The following is a 26202-nucleotide window of genomic DNA, read 5'->3' on the forward strand; positions in this document are numbered from 1 at the left end:
CAGGCCTCTGATGATTCTGAAGACTTGGCCTTTTCTATTCTACTAAAGCATCATGGTCTCGTTAGCCTTTATTACAGAGTGGCTTCTGCTCTTCTCTGAGCGGCCATCAGTGCTGCGGTGTCTCTTGTGACCCTTAACCATGCTGATGACCTCATTTAAGAGCTCATTAGACACTACGGCTCAACATCTGACCTAAACTAATACATACAAATACCATTTAACAATTTAACATCTGCTGACAATTCAGTTTATAAATGAAGACATTTGAACACATCACCTAAAAGAACCAGTGGTCCCTCCATTGTCTAAACCCACTTCATCCTGAACAGGCGCCCAAGGCAGGAACAATCCCTGAACAGGGAGCCAGTCCATCGCAGGCAGAGAGACACACACTGCAGGGCCAATTTAGCATCGCCAATCCACTGAATGTGTGTGTTTGTGGAGCACCAGGAGGAAACCACGCAGACATGGAGAGAACATGTGAACTCAAACGCAGGGAGGACCGGGGTACCCTTGTCATCTTACAGTGGTGTGGCAGTGCTACCAGTGTGCCACCCAAAAGAGAGAACCAAACCTGCGTAACTATATCTATGAGGACATGAGAGTGAAGCCTTCTGTTACTAGCAGATGAAACACCATCACTACACGTGAGGACACATGCTGATGACAGCCCACCTGTGTCTGTTATCGTTCATCTGCTGTCACATTTCATGTGTTGTGTTGGACTCCTCGTCTCTTCTTGGTATTGAACTGTTCTCACTGCTCTATGGGATACGTGAATTGTGAAGAGTGTACATGATAATAACATGAACTAAAACTTGACAAGTCATCATATTGTACTTACACCATTAATAAGACATGAAGATGAATGTGGGGCAGCGTGATGAAGGTCTGCCCAAGTATATGGTGCCCGGCTCATTTCAGAGTTTGACTGCCCTGTGCCAGCCTGGCTTTTGGGCAGATTTTGGGCTCTTTGCTGTCTGGATGGTGTGCAGCTCCCTCAGTTGGATACTGCAGGCAGGAGTAGAGTTGTATGGATGAGTGGACTCTTTATGACCAGCAACATCCCATAATCTGCCTATTATATGTCAGCTATCACACCCGCAGTAATCCACTTTGTGTCCATTCACACTCCTACCTCAGCCGCTTCGGCTCCTCACTGTCCCTGTGGCACCCTGTGGCCTCGTGGCACCTCAGTCGTGTGTTTAAGTTCAGAAATGACATTCTCACTTATTTCCTTGTAGTTTGGTTTACTGCACTGCAGAGCGTTTGTCATTTGTAACATATTTCATTATTGTCTTCAGAGCTCTGAGAAACGACATTCATGACTACATGTGTGAGGCCAGCAGTCCTGGCAGGATTAGGGAAAGGAGTCGCTAAACGTGAAGTCAGCAGTCACCGGCCATATTTATGTGACATTTATACAAAAATGGTGTGTGATTCAATAATGTCAGAAAGACACAAATTATTGTGATGTCCGTTCATCTGTTTTATGTTATCAAATAAGACAGCAGACAGTGTGTTTGTCACCTCTAATGACAGTAAAGTGTCACCTGTAGGTGACCCCCTTTCTGCTCCTGCCTAATATGGTTTTGGAGCTCATTCAGTCAAAGTGAGACGTCTCGACTGAAAGGAGTCTTCTTACCTCTTGGATTTCACAGGTCCGGCGTCCATCCTGGTAGATTTGTTTTCTTTACTGATGTCATATCGGCCAATCCAAAAATATCTTTGAGTGACAGCAGCTTTCCTTTTTAAAAAGCCCTGATAAGAAAACATGAAATAAAGAAGTTGATGTACAGTTGAACTTGCAGGTGTCTTTATTATATTGAATGGTCTTCTCTTAGTCACAATCAATCAAACACATTTGATCTCCTTTTTAACTTTAATATAAACTGGCCTGAGTCTCACTTATAAATGTAACAATCAGACAAAACGCTCAGTGTGTCACCTGCTTTTATAATAAATTGAGCTATTGTGTCACTTCTTATGTCATATGAGCAGATGGCAGTGATGTCCAACACTAATAATGTGTCAGTGTGCTAACAGAGATACTGGATACTAAATACGACATCCCTGGGGGAAATCTCATAAAAAACCCAGCGCCTCAATGGAAATCAATCAATGACAGAATCTGCAGACATTTGTACTGATTTGGGTGTTAACAGGGGCCTATCACCTCAGAAGGGCAGTTCAGTGGCATTCTGGGTTTTATTTGGAGTGATGCAATGGTCACCTGGTGATTTAAATGAAATATTAATGAGCAAAACTTAAATTGCTTTATCTACTAATTGACTAACTCATCACCAGTGACCCTTTTGTCCATTACGTATCTCCCAGACATCCAACCAAAAACCAGAAATGCATGTAAACGTAATGTAGAAATGGCAACTCTAAGAGCTCCTGGAGCCAAGAAAGAAGAAACAGCAATCTAGGATTCACAGCATGTCTGATGGCGTCAGTTGTAGCGAATGAAGAAAGACGCAGAGAGTCCTCTGAGAGAATCTTTACTTTCTCACACAGTCAGCACTAAACAAAGGGTCACTGAGACTTTGATTACAATGGCAGTCGCTCTGAGCCTTTGAAATGTGTTGACAGACTCTCCAGATCTATTGGAGGAATCTGCTAAAGAAAGACATTCCTGCTGTAATAACATACTGAGCTGACTTAACTTCAGATTAGATCTTCTGGGATTGTTCTTGAGATGTACTTTCAAAGAGTTTTGTTTTTAATGCTCCTGTCCTGACAGTTTAACTTACAGTATACAGTTCGAAGACAGACATTTTAAATCCACCTGCGTAAATGACATACCAGCACGTCAGAACTTTCTATATTCACTAGTCGTCCACCGCTTGTCTCGCACCAATCACGGCTCTCATTCCAGGTCAGATTATAAGTAGAAATGAAGTAACACTTGGAACTGAAGGGGACCCAACCCGGTTTACAAACAGAGCAAGTGTTATCTGTGGAAAATGACACAAAAGAGCAAACAAAAAATGAGGGATTAAATGAGCAAGGAGCTCACAGTCTACTAACCCTGCAGCAGAGCACTCACCGGGAGACGTGTTTGTAGCATCGCAGTAGAATTCCTTCAGATCACTGAACTCCTTGGTCAGTTCATCAAGTTTCTCATTCAGAGTTTCATACTGAGACTTCAGGGTATCTTGGCTCTCTTGTAGTTCAGTGTAGTTACTGGTCAAGATGTAATTTACATTTCTTAACTCCTCCAGCTCTTGCTCCTTGTGATTTAATTTTATGAAATCTGAGGAAAACAAATCATATCATACAATCAGTAATATAAAATAATATACCTTTTACACTTGAGATAAGAGTGCTCTCAGTTCTGCAGTGATAAAGAATCCCCTGCCTTGTGTTCTGCTCATTTTACCCCATCACAGTTTGTAATAACAGATGAAGATTGTGCCTTACTACTTCTCAGTGAGTAACAGCAGCTCTGTTTTTCAGCTTTTATTTTAATCAACGTAAAGGGAGTATAAACAAGCTGAGATCGACTTTAATCTTTATTTGTTATTTGTGTCAAGTCTCAACATCCGGGACCCTCACCTGACCTCAAACAGTCCACATGACCCCCTAGTAGGTCGTAACCCAGAATGGCACAGTGTGTCACGCATGTGTGTCCTTAGGTCACCTTCTGATCTCATCTGAGGTAAGCCTATCATTTTCATTTTTTTAAATTTAAAGTTAACAGGGTGACCTGGTTATTCAGATTCTTGTCCTTCCACAGTCCGACGACAAGTGGCATAGTCAGGAAGATTTTTTGCCTTAGGATATCAGAAATCTACCAGCCTGGCAGAATTAGTCCAACAGCTGGCAGACCAGTTAAACCAGTTACAAATTCACCACAGGCAGACCTGTCAGAAACCAAAGCACGACTTGAGGCAGCGGATGCCCAACATCTTGGACGAGGACAGGGACCGGCCCAACTAAAGTCCTCATGTGTCCACTGGATGAAGTTGAGTTGTACCTGCTAATTTCTGAGCACACTACTGCCTGACACCGCTGGCCACCATGAATGGGCACATCTACTCAATGCCTTCCTAAAAGGGGAAGAGCAAGAGGTATTTTATGATTTGGAGGAAAACGATGAGCATGACAGCACAAGGTTAACAAATGCTACAGTTCTAGCCCTTGGCTTCACAGTGATAGTCTCTGGAGTGTGGTCTTTCAACAGGATCAGAGCTACATAAGGCAGTGCACTTATCACGTGAAGGAGACGTCACCTCTTGGGAGTGCCTCGTTTTTACAGTTCAAGGACTCCAAGAGGCATGGCCAGTTGACTTCAGTGGCCATCCTCTCTGACCTCTGGGTGATAAGAGAGATACAAGTGTTAGCAATCACGCCCCCTGGTGTCCCAGAGTGTTAGTGCTTACCTCAGATGAGCCCAGAAGGTGACCCTCAAACACACGTGTTAAACCAGCAGTTCATGTTAAGTGCCTCGCAGGGGCCAAGATTTCTGGCATAGAGGCCGCATTGGGCCGTGTCGCCGATGATGAAGTATCTACCTTATTGCTGCATGTCGGCACTAATGATATTTATTCACAGCAATCTAAGGTATTAAAGAGGAACTTCATCTCTCTATGCATCAAAGCTAAAAGAAAATGTCGGAATTTAGTTGTATCTGGCCCCTTACCAAGATTATACAGAGGTGATGTGATTTATAGCAGATTGCATTCCCTTCACTACTGACTAGAAACCTGGTGTGCAAATAAAAGCATAGCGTTTGTGAACAATTGGGATGATTTTTGGGAAAGGCCTGGATTTTTCAGAAGAGATGGTCTTCATCCTAACTGTAGGGGATCTTATGTATTATCCCAAAATATGGCAGCAAAACCGCCTGGTTGACTGATTAGAGCACCATCCAGGCCACAGTCATGTGATCTTAAATCACAGGCTGTTGTTTATCCCACCTGTTACTTTCCTGAAGCTGTTACCCATAATCCTTGTCTTGGGAAATCCAGTAAATTTAGTCTTGATACAAACCTTAAATTAATTGATAACCAAAAAATAAGGTGTATAATTAGACCAAGGGATAAAACCAGACCCTCCACCAGGGGCATCTGGAATAGAAATTTACTACAAATTAAAACAAAAAATATATCACCAATTCAGAAAGAAGCATACAGTTTTAAATGCTGCTTATTGAACATTCACTCTCTTGGCACTAAAGCTGTTTTGGTAAATGATATTATATTAAGTACAAAATCTGATCTGTGTCTTCTCACTGAAACCTGGCTTAGTAAATGTGACACTGTCCCCCTAGCTGAGGCGTCACCAGATGGCTACTCGTTCCTTCATAAGTCTAGAGATTCAGGTCGAGGAGGAGGCCTTGGAATAATTCATTGTAACAAAATGCAAATCACTTCTAAAAATTTAGGCAACTTTACATCCTTTGAAGCATTCATTTTAAATATTAAAACAGATTCCAACACAATTATAGTGCTAGTCTATAGACCACCAGGGCCGTATTCATTGTTCATGTCTGAATTTAGTAACCTTTTATCTGACTTGGCTATAAATTATGATCACGTAGTACTGATGGGAGATTTTAATGTACACATTGATGTGGAAACTGACACGTTTAGCAAATGTTTTACTTATTTGTTAAATTCAGTAGGATTTTGTCAGATTGTCAAAGGTCCAACTCATAATCATAACCACACATTAGATTTAATTATAACTTACAAAGTTGAAATTTAAAATTTAAATATTACTCCATTAAATGAAGTTATTTCTGATCACTACTTAATTACATTTGATTTAGTCCTGCCCTTGCCAACACACTCCCAGATTAAAACAAAGACAGTGCGACATCTAGATTGTAATTCTGCTTCAAAATTTATAGATACTTTGAGTAAGTCGAGTGTAATTGTGGAAAACCATTTAGATCAGTTAACATCAAATGTAAACACGGAAAACAATTTAGATGAGCTAACATCACATTATAATGTGACCTTGAGAGATGCTCTGGACACAATGGCTCCCCTTAAAACAAAAGTGATCAAAGCACATAGAAACTCTCCCTGGTTTAATGGAAACACTCGAGCTCTTAAATTAGTGTGTCGAAAACTGGAGCACAGATGGAGAACAACAAAGCTACATGTCTTTCAAATTGTATGGACAGAGAGTGTTAATAAATATAAAAAAGCTGTCTTTAAAGCTCGGTCAGAATACAATTCTACAATAATAGAAAGCAATAATAAAAATCCTCAGGTACTTTTTAGAAGAGTGGCTAAATTAACAAATGGAAATTCAGATCAACAGTGCAAAATACCAACAGATATTAGCAGTAAAGACTTTATGAACTTCTTCAATGAGAAAATTAAAAATATAAGATCCCAGATCTCTGCATCACAGTACAAACCAAATACTAGCTTAGCAGACCCTGTCTCACATCGCACTCAGCACTTTAGTAATTTTAATCCTGTAACTGAGCAGGAAGTCTTAACTTTAATTTCTAAAATGAAGCCCACTACTTGTTCCCTGATCCAGTGCCAACAAAACTAGTAAAAAGTGCAATGGATGTTCTTGCAGCACCTATCCTAAACATTATCAAGAGTTCATTATTGCATGGCACAGTACCTGATACACTAAAAGTGTCAGTCATTAAACCATTACTTAAAAAGTCAGACCTAGACCCACACATACTAAATAATTATAGGCCTATTTCAAATTTACCGTTTCTCTCTAAAATACTGGAAAAAGTAGTCGCCAGTCAGCTTCAGACACACCTTATGCATTACAATTTATTTGAGAAATTCCAGTCTGGTTTTCGCACTGGTCATAGTACAGAAACGGCACTTACACGGGTTGTAAATGACATTCTGATATCCTCTGATGAAGGAAACTCAACTGTAATTATGTTGTTGGACTTAAGTGCAGCATTTGACACCATCGACCATTCTATTTTACTGCACAGGCTAGAAAATGATGTTGGGCTTACGGGCACCGTGCTCGCTTGGTTTAGTTCTTATTTATCAAATCGATTCCAATATGTACAGAAATATGCTGACAGGACTCCATCATTATACACAGAAGTTCAATATGGTGTCCCGCAGGGCTCAGTACTGGGACCTTTACTGTTTTCACTGTACATGCTTCTACTGGGATCTATCATTAGGAAACATGATGTTAATTTTCACTCGTATGCAGATGACACCCAGTTATACCTTTCATTTAAATCAAATGAAGTTTCTCCAATGTTGTCTTTAATTAGTTGTGTTAGTGAATTAAAGGAGTGGATGAATAAGAACTACTTGTCTTTAAATACAGATAAAACAGAGATGTTAATTGTTGGAGGGAATGACGCTGATCATAACAATATTTTGTCATCATTTAACTCAGTTTGATTCTCCATTAATTTTACTGAATCAGCCCGCAATCTAGGAGTTCTGTTTAACTCTAGCATGTCATTTAAAGCGCATATTACAAAGTTGTCCAAATCAGGTTTCTTCCATCTTAAAAATGTGAGGAAATTAAGGCGCTTTCTAAATAAACAGGATTCTGAGAAATTAATTTATGCATTTATCTCTAGTAGGATTGACTACTGCTTCCCGGTTCCTCCCTGTGTGGATAGCGCTTTGGGCACTGAGAAAAGCACTATATAAATGTAATGAATTATTATTATTACTGTAATGCGGTGTTCACTGGATGTTCAAACTGTTCTTTATACAGCCTCCAGTTAATCCAAAATGCTGCTGCAAGAATTATTACAAGCACAAGAAAATACGAACACATAACTCCAGTTCTTAAATCCTTACACTGGCTCCCAGTTAAGTTTAGGGCAGATTTCAAAATCCTTCTTTTAACGTATAAAGCATTAAATGGCCAAGGTCAAGCTTACTTGTCTGCACTTATCATGACTTACAAACCTGAGCGCACATTAAGATCTCAAGATGCTGGTCTGCTTATGGTTCCAAGGATTAATAAAATAACAGTGGGAGGTCGAGCTTTTAGTTACAGGGCCCCTAAACTGTGGAGTGGTCTGCCTGCTACTATAAGAGATGCCCCTTCGGTCTCAGCTTTTAAATCCCGGCTGAAGACTCACTACTTCAGTTTAGCATATCCTGACTAGAGCTGCTGATTAACTGTACAGACTGCATCTCTGTTGTTAGTCATTAGCACTTAAACATAAGTAACATGATAGTTAGAATTGGATACTAACCCTCACCTATTCTGTTATTCTTCTCCGTACTCAAATGTGCCACTTAGTGCCACAGCCCACCTGCCAAGTTGTTTTGCCTGCCTGAAGTAAAGTCATCCCTGATGGAGGATCGCAGGAATTGTTGGAAAGAGGGGTCCTTTCATCGGATTGGCTGGCCCAACACTGACTCAGCTGTGGAATGGCCAAATGGGGGAGGCAGCTTGATGGATGAGGTCTCCAGGACTAAACAAATCCAAATCATATTATGGATCATATATATCATCTACTGTTAAATTCTGCTCCATACTTCTAAACTTTTTATTTTTATACTGTATTGAGGATTTGTTCTGTTCATTGTATTGTACTGTATTGTATTGACCCCCTTCTTTTTGACACCCACTGCACACCCAACCTACCTGGACAGGGGTCTCTCTTTGAACTGCCTTTCCTGAGGTTTCTTCCATTTTTTCCCTACAAGGTTTTCATTTTTTGGGAGTTTTTCTTGTCTTCTTAGAGAGTCAAGGCTGGGGGGCTGTCAAGAGGCAGGGCCTGTTAAAGACCATTGCGGAACTTCTTGTGTGATTTTGGGCTACACAAAAATAAACTGTATTGTATTGTATTGTACATGTATGACGAGTGCACTTCAGTAAGGAAGAAGTCAATAAATAGTCCATAAAAAGGCAGTGCAATTGTGGAGGTTAAAAACAGACCATCAATACTTTAAAGCCCCTCGCTGAAATGATTCAAGGCATCAGGTTAGTCTCCTCGACAAGATAAGCACACCTCTCTCAGCCCCCCATCAACTGATTTTCGTCCCACCTGCCCTCTCCATCTTTGGCCGAGACACACCTAGCCAGCCCCCCGTCATCACATATACTGTATTGTGCTACCTGGACCTCTGGAGGGACAATCCCAGTCGCCGATCTTACACTAAAGTTCAGCAGGGAGACCCCTCACAGCCACAGTGCCTTGGCTCCATTGCAGTTCGACCTCCCTGCCTCCCCACCTCCTCTGTACTTTCTTGCACTGCTGATCTTTACTTGAAGTTCACTCTCCTTATCCTCCAACCTCCTCCAGTACTGCTCAGCCTTTCCTTTTAAATATCGGTGGGCATAGTGCTTAATTAAGTGCCCCAGAGTGCCAACGAGGCAATAAGCCAGACCAGGTGTGTCTGCTCATGAATGTAGGATTCAGTGACCACCTCATTAACAGGCGCTCCACCACACTATGACACACCGAGCTAACCAGACTGTTTTTATTTTTTATTAATTTGCACCACCGTGGTCCTCACCTCGTGACAATCTGAGTAACTTTTATCTTCAGGTTGTCACTCCGATGCTGAGAGTTGCTAAGACGTTGTTAGCGCACACCACTAGCTGATTACATAAGTGCATCCAGTCTTGAATGAGCTCAGGGCACGCCAAGGCTACAGGGCCGATGTAATATGAAGGGGGAAATGAAGAAGAACGACTGAATCCTTATGTTCCTTTACTTATTATGGAAATAATAAGGAGTCAGAGAGAGTAGAGAAGATGAAGTATGAGGAGTTTTACTGAGAAGAAAAAGGACTTTAAAGTTACTGAGCGAAGTCTCCATTATGACAAGTCTGGGGTCCTACAATGTACTACGACGACTACTTCTAGTTTTGTGTGAGAGGAAGATAAGAGCAGACAGCTCCACATGAAGCAAAATCAACACTGGAGTCTCTCGGGGTCTCTCCTTGGACCCTCATTACTTTATCAGACTGATTCTGGTATAAAAATGGAGGGACAGCAGACACTGAGGGGGCAGTAAAAATAAAAAGACCTGGACAACCTTCAGAACTGGGAGAACACTTGGAACATGCAATTTAATGTAGAAAAGTGCAAAGTGCTACACGTGGGCCAAAGGAACATCAGGTATGAATACAAGATGGGAGACAGTGAGCTCAAGGAAGAGACCTCTGAGTAGGATTTAGGGGTTTATGGTGACACAACATTTTCAGCAACTAACCAATGTGCAGCAGCAATTATAATGACAAATAACCGTTAAAGTCAATGGACAGTATGCTAAACTATATAATACACTAGTAAGACCTCATCTGGAGTACTGTGTGCAGTTCTGGTCACCACAGTACAAGAAAGACATAGCAGCACTTGAAGCTGTGCAGAGGAGAGCAGCCAGGTGCATCATGGGACTGAAGAACATGTCAGACTGTGGCAGAGTCTGTGAATTAGACTTGTTTAGTAATGAGCAGAGGACATCATGTGGGGACCTCATCTGGGTGTGTAAAATCCTCAAAGGCATTAATAAAGTAGTGTCAGCAGAATTCTCTCAGCTTAAGAGTGAATCACAAACTCGAGGACATCGAGGGAAATTAAGAGGAAGTGCCTTTGAAAATGAAGCCAGGAAGTTCATCATTACACAGAGTTGTGGGACTCGGAAATAAACTACTGAGACATGAACTTAGAGAAGAAACCTCAACAACTTTAAAGAAGAATCAGGAGGAGATGTTGGGACAGCTTAGTTATTAGCTAAACACACGGGCCTGATGGACTGAAGGGTCTCCTCTCGTTTGTCACATTTCTTATGTTTCTGTTCCTGCAGTTTCTCTTCACTGTCATTAGTGACGTCTATTGAGATTACAGTGGAGTATTGTGTGTAACGCTTATTGTTATTATTGTTTCTTCATAACAGTAAATGATAATTTAGGGCACATTACATGATAAATACATAAAACGAGACAACAAATGCACTCGTCTCCTAAACTCCACAGGTGTTTAAAAGTTAAACCACTAACACTGGACGACAGCAGTTTGAACAGAGGGAATGGAGTCAGGAGATGACACAGACAGATAACTGGGAGACAAATATTTAAATAAGCAAAGGTAGTGGTGGGGGGTGTTGAAAGTTTTTATTTTTATATTTATAATTTTCTGAGCTTCTGTAAATGTTAATTTCTCCTGCCACTGGAGGTCTGCAGCAAGACCTTTCTGCTTGACACCCCAAGGTTATTGTCAGGAACTGTGCGGAGCTTCAAGCCTTCCTTTAACTGGTGAGGAATGGACTAGAAGCTAACCCACCTACAGCCAGTCCCACATTTTAGATGTCATTTATGTTCAGCATCAGGACAGAAAATCAGTAGGCCATAAAGGTAAAAGACAAAAAGATCAAGATATGAAATATTAAAAACAAAGAGTTACTAAGTAACAAGGTCTTGTAATCTTTGATAAACACAAAAGTGTGATGGCAGCTTAAATGTCATTGTGGCGATTGTGTCACTGACTGTGACTTTCAGTGTGCACTGCTCACCCAACAGAATGACACGTTTAGGTAACAAAACCACAACATGTTGGCACCCACTGAGAAACAACATGGCATTACAGCCAAATGAAATCAGCACATTAAAATGTCATAATAAGCCACAGAACAAAAAGGTGAAACATTTCAAATTAGCAGACATCACAATGTTCCTCCAGATGCTCCTGTCTATGAATATAACACAGTGGTCACTTGATGGGTGGGCAGGTCACAGAAACGAAGAAGCTCAAAGGAGACCTTTCCTCCAGCGTGGTGTATTATTAACCCCTGAGACAGCCATCCTCTGAGCTTCACTACTCTGAAGTTAGTTTGAGATTCTTTTTTGGTTTTCCTTCTTTCATTAACCTGAGTTTTGTAGTTGGTTTGTTTTTTCTCTCATTTTGATTTGTTGTTGTTCTCTAAACTGCCTACATTTGACCCTCCGTCTGCGTCTTGACAAGTCTTTGTGGTATTTGGACTTGTTACAAGAAATGGCTTTAATAAATCTCATTGCTGTGTTTAAGTAGCTCATTCAGATTTCTATTCACCTTCAGCTTTACATAAGGTCACAATTGCTATTGTCACACATGATCGTCAGAAGCTCACCTTCCAAGTTCTTTCCAGGTATGTGATACCACCCCGGGCCAGGAGGGGACACTGTGGCTAACTGTCTTGTCCTTTTATTTCACCAAAGTACAGAGAAAACACCCAGTGAGGGCAACTGACTCCACACCTTCCAGTCCATGGGCTCTAAGATCTTGACATCCCAGTAACAAGTGTCACGTCTATCCAGAGCGACCAGAGCTAAGGAGCTCCATGACTTTCAGATGGCAGACAAGAAAGCTAATTAATGCCAGTCACTTTATTACTGAGCAATAGTTGTGTTTCCTTTTATGCCATTGAGAGTTTGTTTCTGTTTGGACTTCGAAGTTAACAGGAATGGCCAGGTTGGCACCCCAGCAATTCATCTTCATTTGAGCCTGTTATTCCTTCAGATGACCCCACTGTGTACACTGAATTACAGATGCCATGATTAGCTGTTTTGAGGTAATGAGCAAGTCCTCCTAATAAAGGGGCCAATGACTGCATATATAAGAAATACACAAAGCATTCACATTTCCTTCACTTTCAATGCCACGTCAGTATAGAGGATACTTACGGTAAACAGAAAGGGATATGAGGCCGGCCACTAGGAGAACACCGAAGATCTTCATCATCATCTCACGGTTGACTCTCCTTTCTGCTCTAACAGGAGGCACTGGAGCTGCAAGACAAGCAAGGTGGAGTGAGATCAGAGACTGAAGAGCACATGAACTACCTGATGATGGACAAAGTGGGAATTGGCCATTCTTCTAGGCTTTAGCGGCCCACCAGGCCTGTTAAGGTAGCAGATTTAGCAGACGTCCAGCTGTGCCTTCTCTTACTAACAGTCCAAACTAAGTGATTGAACTCCACCTGCCGGTAGTTCATCTGATGATAAAGATGTAAATCAGACATCTTTCCTGAGGCCACTCAGCAAACATCTTGAGTCACAAGGCATGAAATGGACTCCAGCAAGAACAAAGAGCTGTAATTCAAGGAATGAGCGCTGAGATAGACAGAATAACTTGACTGTGAGCAGGTCCTGATTTTATGACTGCAAGTGACTTTAAACCAATCATGAGGTATTAGAATTCCTTTTTAAAAACGAGCTGCACCCTCGTATTCTGTCAGAGAGAGGTGCTCACACTCACTGATCTCTAAGGAGCCTTCTGATGGGACCCAGGACCCCCACTCTCCAAAATGACTGAAAATCTCTACAATGGCTCTCTTAAAGTTAAAAGCTGAGAACTCACAACCGCTTTCTCTTTGTGGATCTGAAACCACAGCACCTGCCCTTCAGAAGAGGTCACCCTCCTGAAACTAAGCATCTTCAGGCCCGGCCAGGACTTGGATGGGAGACCATCTGGGAAGAGCTTGGGTTACTGCTAATGGAAGACGTATTGGTGAAACCAGCAGGGGGCGCTTACCCTGTGGTCTGTGTGTGGAACCCAATGCCCCAGTGCAGTGACGGGGACACTGTGTAGTAAAAATGGTGCCATCCTTCAGATGAGACGTAAAACTGAGGTCCTAACTCTCTGTGGTCATCAAAGACCCTGAACGTCCTTCATAAAGAGCGAGGTGTATCCCGATGTCCAGGCTAAACTGCCATCCATGGCCTAGTCACTCTGACACCTCATCATCCTCTGGCTCTGATTGGCTCCCTGTCTCTCAGCACTTCACCACCTAACAGCTAATGTGTGGTAAGTGTAGTGGCGCAATGATGGCTGCCATCGAATCATCCTGGAGGACGCTACACATTAGTGGGGGTGTTAAGTGGCTCTCCACTCACTTTGTAGAGCGCTTTGAGGAGTGAGAAGAGCACAATATGAATGTAAAGGATTAATTATTATTATTAATAATATTAATGTCTCAGCCAAGACAAATTGTGAGCCAGTGAGCTAAAAAGAAAAGCAGAAAGAGAGGTAGCCACTGTTTGAAGAAGGGAATTTCAGCAGCGAAACTCTTGTGCCACAAACAGTAACGCTCCTCTCTATGAAGCTGCACACAACACAACAAAGGAACAGCTCCACACAACATCAGACATCATCTATAAAGACTTGGCATCGTGAAACTAGTTCTGTGTGCCAAGATAAATGAAAACTCCAAAGAGCAGTGAGTTATTCTGTTTCTTTAACGAGTGGCCTTCATTTAAACTGATCTAACAGTCAGAGACCCTCATCCTATGACAGAGGAAGGTGAGGTAAATAAAGAAGGAGCCTTCCTAAATGATTTGATCAATGGCCGAGTTAAATCTCTCCTCCTTCCCATGTTATTCTGATTGTCCCTGGTGGTGAGTTAAAGTTCATTTTCCTTTCCTGCACTGGTGCCCCACCATCAATGCCCGGGGCCATTAACTGGTCTCCCCTTCACTCCCAGTTGCTGTTGTCACATCGACATTCCTGCTCCGTGTCCTCATTACGTGTTTTCTTGTCGGTGACCACGTCCAGACCTCAGCACAGACTCACCTGATTATTATTTCACAACATCAGCTGTTGTCAGCTTACTTGTCACGTCTTTGTGTTTCTTTAAGACTAACTTACCTGTCACTTGGCTCAGTGAAGGGAAAAGTTATTAGTACCTTGAGAAAATGGACTCCAGTCTACAAACTGGTGACCAACTAAACGAGCAAATGTGTTTTCATTTCATGTAATCTTTATTTCATTCAATTTTAGGATTTATTTTTAAATATTCCCTTAACACCTGAAACTGTCTGATAGTGTGACAGTGGCAGAATAACATTTTGAAATATGTTTCCCTTCACGTCCCCTTCTCTTGTTCTCTCCCTCAGAACAGATAGCTGACAGATCGGAGTCTCTCTCTGTGTTTGATGATCAGACATGACATACTGTGCTCTGATGGCTGTCCAGTAGAATTCGAAGCACTGACAATGCATACTCTGTCCCTCGTCCTGAGTCGCTCAGAGTCACAGATGATGTTTTTGTACCTTTTGCTGCTCTCCACTGTCAGTGCCAAGGTGGATGGACTGGCATTACCTTATGGCCTACCTGGACATGAAGCCATAAGGTAAGGATTTGGATGGACAGGCGCCCCGGTTAGGTGGTTTTCATGTGCCCATCCTGACCAAGAAACCACCACAGAAGGAGCTGAAGGGAGAGGATTCACATACTTTAATGATGTTCCACCTGAGCCAGAAGTGCTTCCAGGGTGTAATCGTGTGGCACCAGAAGTTACTTCACAGTCAGGCATTAAAGATGCCACTTGACCTCATCCAGGCAAGTTGCACAAGGCTGGGGGAGCGTAGAGGAGAATAATCATGGAAATTGTGCTTGTGAAGACTCGTATTGGAGAAAGAACCTGAAAAGGTGTAATAAAATTCACTTTATTTGCACCCTTGACTGTGTGTCTGGGACGCCTCCTGTTGGTCACACCACACACCTCTTTCATTTTCCCACACTGCTTTCTGTTCTTGTGTGCTGCGTATTTAAGTTTAGGTCCCTCTTAATCTTTCACTTTATATATTAGTTTCTCTGTGGTTTTCCTACAGAACTCCTAGATGGGACCCAAACAATAGTTCAAGCCCAGGACCCCCTCCCATGACATATGGCATCTGAAAAGGAGATATGAAATTTCATGCCATGTTTGTTCATCTTGTTTATTTATGTTGCAAATATTTAAAAACAAAAAGAAAATGCAATTAATGAATGAATTTCCACATCACACCAATCACACGTCCACACAAAGTTCATCGGAAATGAATTAGAAAAAAAGTAAACGGTGCCTCAATTACATTTTTTTCAAAGGTGCCACTCCAAATGTAAAACTTGGGGAGTGAAGATGATGTTATTGAAGAAGTGGAAAAGCTGATGTAACAAGGTGCTTGCTGACGCAGGGCTATTGATGCTGGCTGAGATTATGGGAAACAAACCATAAGGCATGTAGCAAAAATAATAATTATATAATGATCACTATTGAAAATAAATGCTGGAGAACTGACATGGCCAACACTTGTAGAAGTTCCTTATTCAGCTTGAAAAATTGAAGTTTACTACACGTCCACTAGGACACAATGGGCATTGTCCACTTTAATAGGATGTCAGTGGCTCCCAAAGCCTTTAAAAATACAGAAATTCAGAAAACACTAACACCCCATGACCATTTCTGAAGATCATTTCTTGGAGTTCCTGAGCCGAATGATTATCCTTCTACCATTAGCCATCATCTGTCTTTCTCATAACCAACAGTGCCAATCAAAGATGACTTGACATCTCTAATATCTTTTGCCAGGACAAGACATTCATACATCTCATGCTTGTAACCCCAAACTGACTTCTTGACAAATTCTGAAGGACGTGCTCAGGTACAACTAAGCAGGCACTGACCTGCATCTGGAAGTCATCTGTGATGCTCTTACCAGAAGCTACACCTCTCCTAGAAAATACCTCTCACGTTCTCTCTTTGTGGATCTGAAGGTCTTGGGGCTGGACACGTTCTAAAACTCCCCCTGAACATGAAGGAGGACCACTAGCTCTAACCTCTGCTCTTCACTTCTCTTCCTGTGTGCATGTGTGACTGACCGCACTCTGAACAGGATTCGTTCTTCAAATGAATCTCTTGTGGACGTATCTGTCACATCAGAGTCACACTTTTCCTTATGAAATTGTAGAGGACACAGCAAAGAGGCTAAGATCAAAGTGAACTGAGGCAGAGCACACCAAACACTGACCACCAGCGAGTAAAGACACGCCATCAGTAAATGAATCTACTCGAGGTGGAGTTACTCACTTGAACCTGGCGTGACAGTAACACCTACCACACAATATGGGGCACCTCCGGAAATGCCTGATGTACCTCAAACTGCTTCTTCTCTGCCAGGTTAAATTAGCACTCTGAGCAGATGACCAAAACTTGGCTTTCTCAGATTTAGTTACCAGTGTGTGACACGAACAGGGAGAGCTGTGACGAGTTCACTCTTAGCTTTTAAAAGCATTTGTCTAAATTACAAACAAGAGCACAACTGTGCCTTACAGCGAGAAAGAGTGAGCAGACTGTTCAACGACATGAAGGTTCAAAATTCACAGAGAGAGGGGACCAATAAACTGGGAATCTCACTGAAATGGCTCATCGTGAGAAGGTGAAGAAGACAATTCATTCATTAACATCAGCCATCCATTCCACTTCCTTACACTTCAAAACACCACAATACATCAAAGTCCTACTTTACCTGCCTTGACAGAATAATAATAATTATATTTATTTTAAGTATATAAAGTAGGTGTACAGTGCCTACCTGTGTGGCCTTCTTCTCCACTGCCATGTGCTACTTCTTCGATGGTACAGTAGTCGTCAGTGAGTTTCACTGAGATTTTGTAAAGTTCAGCCATCTTTATGAACGCTGCAGAGGGATTGAGAGAGAAAGAAGTTCCAGTTATTTCTAATCCAGGATTCCGTTGTTCTTCTGATATCTTCAGGCAGGTCAGCTAAGCAGAGATCACCAAATACAAACAAGTAGGAGCTCAAAGTTATATTGTGAAAATAGAATCTAGCAATCATATAGTGCCTTTCACATCTATCCATCCATCCATCCATCCACAGTGTGTATAGAATAGAATCCTGACTGAACATCTGTGGAGTGACTTGAAGACTGCAGTCCACCAGTGGTCACCATCCAGTCTGACTGAGCGTGGACAGTAAAGACGAATATCACACAGACCAGATGGGCACAGTGGGTACAGAAGGATCACAACAGACTCAGGGCTGGCATCATAGCTAAAGGGGGTTTGAGAAAGTCCTGACACACAGGGGGTGATCCTTTAACCAGCGCGGGATTCTGTTTTTTTATTTTTATTTATTTTTTTCTGAACCGTTGTTATTTTATTTTTCACTTGGGTGTTATACGTTACATTGACTAAACACTGGAGAAAATGTTTTTGTGTGTGTCATCACTTCAGGCTACAAAGCAGTGCAGCGCTTATGTAATGAACGATGTGACGCCGGCCTGCTTATAGAAATGTGCCATGTACAGTAGATAGGAAGACATGAAATGTATTTCTGTTATAAACATTGTTCAGATTCCAAAGTTTAAAAAAGACATAACCAAGGAAAGCATTTCCTAAAACATACATTTTCAAGGTTTCGAAAGACCAGGGTTCACTTCCAGGGTTCTCCCTGTGTGGAGTTTGCATGTTCTCCCCGTGTCTGCGTGGATTTCCTCCCACAGTCCAAAGACATGCAGGTTAGGTGTATTGGCGATTCTAAATTGTCCCTGGTGTGTGCTTGGTGTGTGTGCCCTGCGGTGGGCTGGTACCCTGCCCGGGGTTTGTTCCCTGCCTTGCGCCCTGTGTTGGCTGGGATTGGCTCCAGCAGACCCCTGTGTCCCTGTAGTTAGGAGATAGCGGGTTGGAGAATAGATGGATGGATGGATGGAAGGTTTGGAAAATCAAAGCATTGACGACATAAATCAGCATCACCAAAATAATAAGAATAAATACAGTATTAAATATATAAGCATGTGTTATATGAGTATAAAATTCACTTTTAAAATGAAATCAGTGGTTATATTTACTTTTAAATTGGCGCTCAGATAGCTTCAAGAACAATAAATCAATCAATCAATTAATCAATAAAGAACGAATTCTCGATTGTCTCCTTTCTTGTCGATTGACACAATCAGAGCTTTCTTTCTCTTTCTTTCTTTCTTTCTTTCTTTCTTTCTTTCTTTCTTTCTTTCTTTCTTTCATGCCAAAGGCACGTTGGTCAGACCAGTTGGAAGAGAGCATGGAGTTGATAGAGTAGGACGTCTCCCCAACTTCGATGGCCTCTCGGGTGGCCTGGTCTATGGGACATTCAGTGTAGATTAATGGGTTGAAATAAGAAATGTAAAGTGTAAAGAATGCGAAGGGGTCTCAATACGTTCCAAATCCAATCTAACTTCACCTGGTGGCTTTGTGTCTAAAGCTGATGTTTTGGGCCCGATTTCTGATAATGCAGAGGATGCATAAAAACACACTCAAGCGGAGGAGAATTCAATGTTTCAGTCTTGTGGCCTTGATGGGAACTCCTCCTTCGTTCACTGAGCGTCTTCTTATGTAATCTCCCTAAGTGACTTCTGGTCATTTCTGAGGCACTGCAGGATGGACAGACACCTGGCTGGCTAAGGTCTTTATCTTGCTCTGATCTAAGCGGTGGTCTGGTCTGACTTTGTTCCACCAGCACTTCATTTGATTAACCTCACTGTCGAGTGTTTGCCATGTTGCAATGTCTCGCTGCACATAAGGCCTATTTTTCATTGGCACTATATATACACTATACGGCCACAAGTTAGCGGACCCCCTCCAAATGACTGAGTTCAGGTGTTTCAGTGTTCACAGATGCTTCAAATCAAGAACATAGCCATGCAATCTCCATTGGCAGTAGGAGTCGTACTGAAGAGCCCAGTGACTTTAAACATGGCACTGTCACAGGATGCCACCTTTCCCACAAATCAGTACATGACTGTATGTGCTATTAGGGTGAAGTGGAACACTGAGGAACAACAACAGCTCATCCACAAAGTGGTGGGCCACATGTACTCACAGAGGAGGGATCACTGACTGCTGAAGGACACAAAATGGCTACTACTCCGTGGCATCACTCAGAACAGAGTTATAAACTGCCTCTGGAAGGACTCTGCATCCAGAATTTAAAAAATGAATCTCCGTAGCAGAGCCTAAGATCATTATGGACAATGCCAAGCATCAGCTGCAATGGTGTGAAGCACCCTGCCTGCCACTGGACTCTGACATTGTCTTGGTCCAAGTCTTTGGAGTCCTGGTGATTCCTGTCTTGCTATATGGCTGTGAGACATGGACGCTATCCAGTGACCTGACATGAAGACTGGACTCCTTCGGTACTGTGTCTCTTTGGAGAATCCTTGGGTACCGCTGGTTGCTCACGGGGTCCCAAATGAGGCACATGACCTGCATTGTGAGGGAGTGTCAGTTACAGCACTATGGCCATGTGGCGTGATTGCCCAAGGGTGATCAGGCTCACAGAGTCCTCATTGTCAAGGACCTGAGCGGCTGGCCCAGACCAAGGGGACGCCACGTAACACCAGGCTGTGGCAGATAGAGGGTCATATCTGGAGGGTGGGACTGGACTGGTGGATCTGTCTGCCTTGGGGGTTTCCAATCCGGGATCCTGAGCTGTTTTGTCATGTGGAGGGTGCGGCAATGTGCTGTACCAGTGAATGCTCCCTGACCTGACCTGATGTTTCATTAAACAAACTGTAAGGTTATTTTACAGTTGTATTTTTAAACAGGATCATATCATCGTTAGAGGTACTACAAGACATTCTGTATTTAGTGCAATCTCCAGGCGTATTCTTCTGTGCTTTCTGCCATCTGCGACTGTACTCCTCGTGCTCGTCAGTACAAGCTAATGAACATTTGTGAGACCACCCAAAATCTGCAGTTTCCTTCTAAGGTGTGTCTTCTGCCTTCTTTATGTATTCTAATAACTTAGGTGCCCCCATCTTAAAATGTTAAATGGTAAAATTATTTTAAACTTCTCTAGTGAGACACCGCTACATGAATACACAAGTCTAGACTGTGTATAGACCACCCCCAATCACAGCCATCTTGAATGTTCTTTGTAGTCATGTTGTTGTGAACCAGAGTTTGATGAAGTTCAGACTGACTTCAGCGATGCCCGACATTATTTATGCATTTATTTACTTTAATTTGGTCCTTAACTTGCTGTCTGGTGTAAATGCTTTGCCAGGTTCTCTGCCGTGTTTTAGTTCTGTTAATTTTAACAAATGTCATGCTTTGTGCATGTGGCGCATACCATTTCTGAGCTGTTTAATAAAGACTTCTATGTAATCGGCAATGCGCCGTTAAATTGTGTGAGGCTCAGACTGACAGCTATGCCGTACACAGAAGAGCTTTCTCTTTTATTACTGTTGGCATTTTAATTTTGTTCCTTTCAGTAAACTTGCTCCAAGAATATCTCCTGGAAATTGGATGTTAATGAACAATAAGGCAAGTGGCATACAGCTCCGTATTAAACTTGTAATTTACTTGTACTATCTGCCTGGTTTTCACATATATGTTTATCTTTTTATTTGATGTTTTTTGTTACAAGAACATCCCAAAGCAACCTACAGGTTTAGTAGACTGTGGGATGAATATACATGTTGATGGTATCTGATGTATTAATTAGAGACTTCATGGAACGTTACATTTGTATTTTAATAGTATATGATTTCACTACTTTATCTCTTGTCCTCTCTCAGTATGCCCTTAATGTAACAATGGAGGAGTCCGGTGATTCTACAGTTAACTCTCTGAGGGCTGAATATGTGCAGGAGAGCAGCTGCTGACCAGCGGAGTAGTCTTCACACATGCGCCGGCCACCAAAGCTAAAGGCAGATCTAGTGAGAGACCGAAGTGAAAGCACAAAGAAAAAGACTCTGTGGACAACGTTTGGCATATTATTACTGAATCGGACTCTGACTTACCAGACTCTGATTTTGATGCAAGTGATTTGGAGATCCTGCGGTGGGATGGCGCACTGCCCGGTGTTTGTTCCTGCCTTGTGCCCTGTGCTGGCTGGGATTGGCTCCAGCAGACCCCTGTGACCCTATGTTGGGATATAGCGGGTTGGAGAATGACTGACTGACTGACTGACTGACTGACTGACTGACTGACTGACTGGCTGATCTGGAGATCAAACACAAAAGTGATGTACCAGCATCAGCTGACCGGTGCCCACTGCCCAGTTGATCAAAGTGCTGAATGTGTTTGTGTAATGGCCGGTATTATATGTTGACATCTGCCGTGAAGGAGTTTAAATGCAGAGCTATTAAATATATACAGTATCTACATATACTATATTCTACTATATATATAGGGTTGAGACCCCGGCACACCCCAACAGGCGCTCAATAACCCCCTAACTGCACTGTGTGCTTCATCAGGCAGGAATTGTTTGTTCAACTGCAAGTCCACAGGCTTACCGCGTGACGTGTCACTCACCCAATGGTTGATGTGCAGAACATTTAAAACTGGCTGCTGACCTGGCCGTGTGCTCACTTTCTGTCGTCTCTCCTCCAGAATGACCCTGCTTGATGATAAAGGCCATCTGTTCTTTAACTCTGAAGAAGAGAGCTAATGCAGAACAACCGACAACATCACAGCTTGCTTGCTGGGTCTGTGTGTACTGAAGTGACGACAGCTCCCTTTAAATTAAATGACTGAGAATGTCGCTGTTCTCACAACAATAAAGCGGATTTTCTAGACACACCTCATTCTCACTTGTGCAAGTCTGTGACCCACACATCACAAGTGGGGTCTTGCACAGATGGATCCCCAACATCCTCAGCATGAGGTGCCTGTAGGGGCATCACAGGGATGTACCCGAGAAGATGGCTCCTTCAGAGGACCCTGAGTGTTTACTCTTTTGTTTTGAATGCACAGCCATGTTGATGCGCTGGGACGGGCAAAACTGGGCTGCCATCCTGACCCCATTTTTGATCAGGGGTGCAAAGTGGTGTGAAACCTCTCGAGAGTCTTGACGATTACGATATCCTGAAGCAGCAAGTTCTTTTTCATACTAGTATGAGCTCCCTAGCCGAGGAGTGTAAGTTCCAGCTGTAGGAGATCGACCCCAACCACCCTGTCTGGGGACAGCTGCAGGACTCGATAGACCTTATTATCCAAAGCTGGTTCTGTGGTGACTTTTTCCAGAACATTTTAGAAAACCTCATTATTGGCGCCGCGTTACTTGGTATAAGCGATGTAATGAGATGTTCTGGAGCAACGTCAAAATTCAGAGACTGGAAGGGGCCCAAGTCACTTGGAAGCAGAGGGGCTACCCTAGTCTGGCTACCACACCACTGAGAGAGACCCTCCAGCTGGCACCTCACACAGACGGTGCCATTGGGGAGATTCCTCAGCAGGGACTGAACACAGGGGCTTCCATCTCACTAGGGAGTGTTGTCTCCCACCTGCTCAGTCACTGGAGATCAGCTTGGTTGAGGTCTGTTGCTCTCAGGCCAAGCTCTTGTAAAAGGATAACTTTGGGGTCTCGGTTGGCTTGGGTGGGCACGAGGTCCCTGCCCCGTTGGACTCTACTGGTAGTGACCTCTGTGTAATCTGACGTGACTTGCTCCAGCAGATACTCTACATAAGCTTGGAGTGTGTAAACATTCACTGTGTTCATGGGATTATGGAGTATGAGACTGTACGACACCCTCTGAGATATTAGGGAAGGAACTTTAAAGTTTGGAATGCCGTTTCAGACTCTTCACCTTGGCCTTTCTTAGCTTTGAAGACTAATGCCCTATTCCCGTTTGCAAAGCGCCTCTTCCTTTAGTAGAAAGGGAGGAGCTGACAAGAATCAGTCAGGAAGTTGGCTTGGAGATTGAACCTGATTTGTCCTGTGAGGATGGGGACGATCCCTCATCTGAGTTTCCAGGACAGTTGGTGGGCTCTTCACAACAGGTGCATGAACTTTCAGCCTCCTTAGATGGGGTAGCTGCTTTGCACTCTGGGGAAACATTAGCTATGGAAGAGGGGGCTTCTGAGTCGGGCTCTGGGTAAGCATATGACTGACACACTCATTTGCAACAAGCCGACAACAGCTTAGATGTTGCACTTGAACACGCACATGTCGCAGATGATTTTTGCTATGAAGACTGGGTGGGGTGTCCTTGTGTCAAAACTCCCCACTTTTTAATTAAGAATGGCTTCTTGTATCAAGTGATTTCTGATTGCATTGGGGGTGGGCTGAGTGAACAGTTGGTGGTCCTGAGCGGTCGTAGAGACATGTTGTTGAAAATTGCTCAGACACATCTTGGAGGAGTTATCTCGATGCTGAGAAGATGAGGGATCACCTTTCAAAATGGTTTTATTGGCTGAATATGGGCAGAGATGGGGAGCAGTTTTGTGAGTTTTGCCCCAACTGTCAAGTTGTTTCCACTCTTAGAGCCACTAGGGCTCCATGTTCACCGATGCCTATTTTGGACGTCCCTTTGGACGTCAGGTTAGACATTCTGGTCCACTTCCCAACAGTAAGAGTGTTATCAGTACATGCTTGTGTTGGCTGATTATGCAACAAGATATACCAAGGTGGCCCCTTTGTGGAAGGCTAACATGTAGGATGTGACAAAGGCTTTGTCGGAGGTTTTTACTCGTATTGCCATTCCACACAAGATCAGGGTATGCATAATGAAACAGCTAAGTGAGAACCTAGCAACTAAACAATTGAGGACCACAGTTTACCATCCTCAGATGAATGGCCTGACTGAACGATTTAACAAGACTTTCAAACACATAGTTTGATCTGTGGCTCACGATGACCACGATGGGAGAAGGTGTTACATCTTTCTTGTGTTCACGGTTCGTGAGTCTCCCCAGGCATCTACCGGCTTATGTCCATTTGAACTATTATTTCTCAGGAGACCATGAGGGGTGTTGGATATTCTTTGGGAAGAATGGACAGGGGTTTCAGCACGAACAAGGGGCACAAAAACATAATTATTATACAAAAATCAAACTGTGAATTCCAAAAGGGCAATCGGGTACTTGTTTTGGTCCAGTCTGACCCACACAATTTTATGGCAAAATGGCTGGAGGCCAATGGCGTGGAGGAACGAATGAGCTCTGTGAAGTAGAGGGTTAGTATTCCTGGCTGGGGGAAACCTGTTCAGATCTTACATGTGAATGTTTTGTAGGAGTAGCGTGACCCTAATGAGGTGGTGGCCACTGCAGCTGAAGTCTCTCAGACTGAGATATTGACGAGGATTTGATGGACATGCAGAAGGCTGATTTACTGTCCCTGAATGGGAAGAACTCTGCTGTCTTTTCATTCTTGTCTGGCCGGACTGAACTCGCTGGACACAAGAATATGATTGGTGTTGAAGTAAAGATGTGTCCGTATCATTTACCAGAAGAAGAGAGGACTGAGGTACACAATAAGGAGAAGCAGATGCTTGAATTGGGTGTGATTCGCGAGACTGAAAGTGAATGGTGAGGTCTAATTTTTCTGATGCAGTGACAGTGTTGTGGTCACATTTTTGTTTTATTCATTTTATAAGTCTCTGCTGTGTTATTTTGAGGTTGTTTCTGGTCTCTGCGGTGGGTTGGCACCCTGCCCGGGATTGGTTCCTGCCTTGTGCCCTGTGTTAGCTGGGATTGGCTCCAGCAGACCCCTGTGACCCCTGTGTTCGGATTCAGCAGGTTGGAAAAAGGATGGATGTTTCTGGTCTGGTTTTGGTTTATGTCTACAACCGTTGGGGTCAAGGTCGACATGTTTTGCTTTCACAGCCATCTTTTGACTGGTTTGGATGCTCAGGATATTCACAATTTGTTCAAACACTGCTTATTTTATCCACCTTCTTTGTCTCTTTATCTCTCTTTTATCCTTTATTTTTTATCACCATAATAATAATTCATTACATTTATATAGTGCTTTTTTCAGTACTCAAAGCGCTACCCACACAGGGAGGAACCGGGAAGCAAACCCACAATCTTCCACAGTCTCCTTACTGCAAAGCAGCAACACTACCACTGCGCCACCTGGGAGGATACTAATGTCTATGTCTAATATGTCACAATCTCATCTTTCATTCTCTGATTTACAACAAAATGTGGTGTCTTAGGAACAGAGGAATGTGAATTAGAGACAGCGAGAGATAAGAGAGTCAGAGAAATAGAGAAAGAAAAGAGAGGAAAAAGACAAGAGTCTCGTCCGGTGTGAGAGATGGCCATCTAGGACGGAGCTCTACTGGCAGTGGTGTTTTTACGTTACTACAATCATTCTGAGGTATCCTGTATTTAGACAACCTGAGTGGATTTAATTACAAGTGTATACAAGAATATACAAGCATGAGCAACAGACCAAGGGTTCAGAAAGAGAAGGAAAAGGAAGCTAAAGCTTCATCAAAGTTTAAACGGGGCTCAAGTTCCAGTTCATGATACAGACAACCAGAGACTGGCTTGGAAAAGACCGGCAAAGGAACGGATCAGCAGGGATCTCATGCTGTAGAATCAACACCAGTAGTAGAAATGCCAGACGTCCCTCACATCTTATTATCTTTGGATGCAGAAAAAGCATTTGACATCTTTGAATGGGACGACCTCTTCATCACATTGCCCAAATATAAGTGCATGGATCAAACTACTTTATATTACTCCACAAGACTCTGTTTGTATTAACATTATTTCAAACTCACTCCTTCAAAC

The 26202-nt window shown here is 42.8% G+C and overlaps 2 protein-coding genes across 35 annotated transcripts in view; one reads left to right on the forward strand and one right to left on the reverse strand.

Moving 5' to 3' along the window:
- The window catches only part of LOC114641392 (C-type lectin domain family 5 member A-like), a 1576682-nt gene that overhangs the window by 767188 nt on the left and 783292 nt on the right, over window positions 1-26202 (forward strand). The gene's annotated exons all lie outside the window — the stretch shown is intronic.
- Window positions 1-26202, reverse strand: part of LOC127527375 (CD209 antigen-like protein E) — a 381022-nt gene that overhangs the window by 348092 nt on the left and 6728 nt on the right. For both annotated transcript variants that reach the window (XM_051925977.1, XM_051925978.1), the window contains exons 3-7: window positions 17268-17372; window positions 12597-12701; window positions 3053-3259; window positions 2809-2960; window positions 1646-1761 (exon numbers count right to left, since the gene is read on the reverse strand). In XM_051925977.1, coding sequence (XP_051781937.1) covers window positions 1646-1761; window positions 2809-2960; window positions 3053-3259; window positions 12597-12701; window positions 17268-17361 — 674 coding nt within the window. In that variant the 5' untranslated portion in view covers window positions 17362-17372. The remainder of the gene's footprint in view (window positions 1-1645; window positions 1762-2808; window positions 2961-3052; window positions 3260-12596; window positions 12702-17267; window positions 17373-26202) is intronic.

This window comes from Erpetoichthys calabaricus, chromosome 4, assembly GCF_900747795.2.
Source record: "Erpetoichthys calabaricus chromosome 4, fErpCal1.3, whole genome shotgun sequence".
NCBI lineage: Eukaryota > Metazoa > Chordata > Cladistia > Polypteriformes > Polypteridae > Erpetoichthys > Erpetoichthys calabaricus.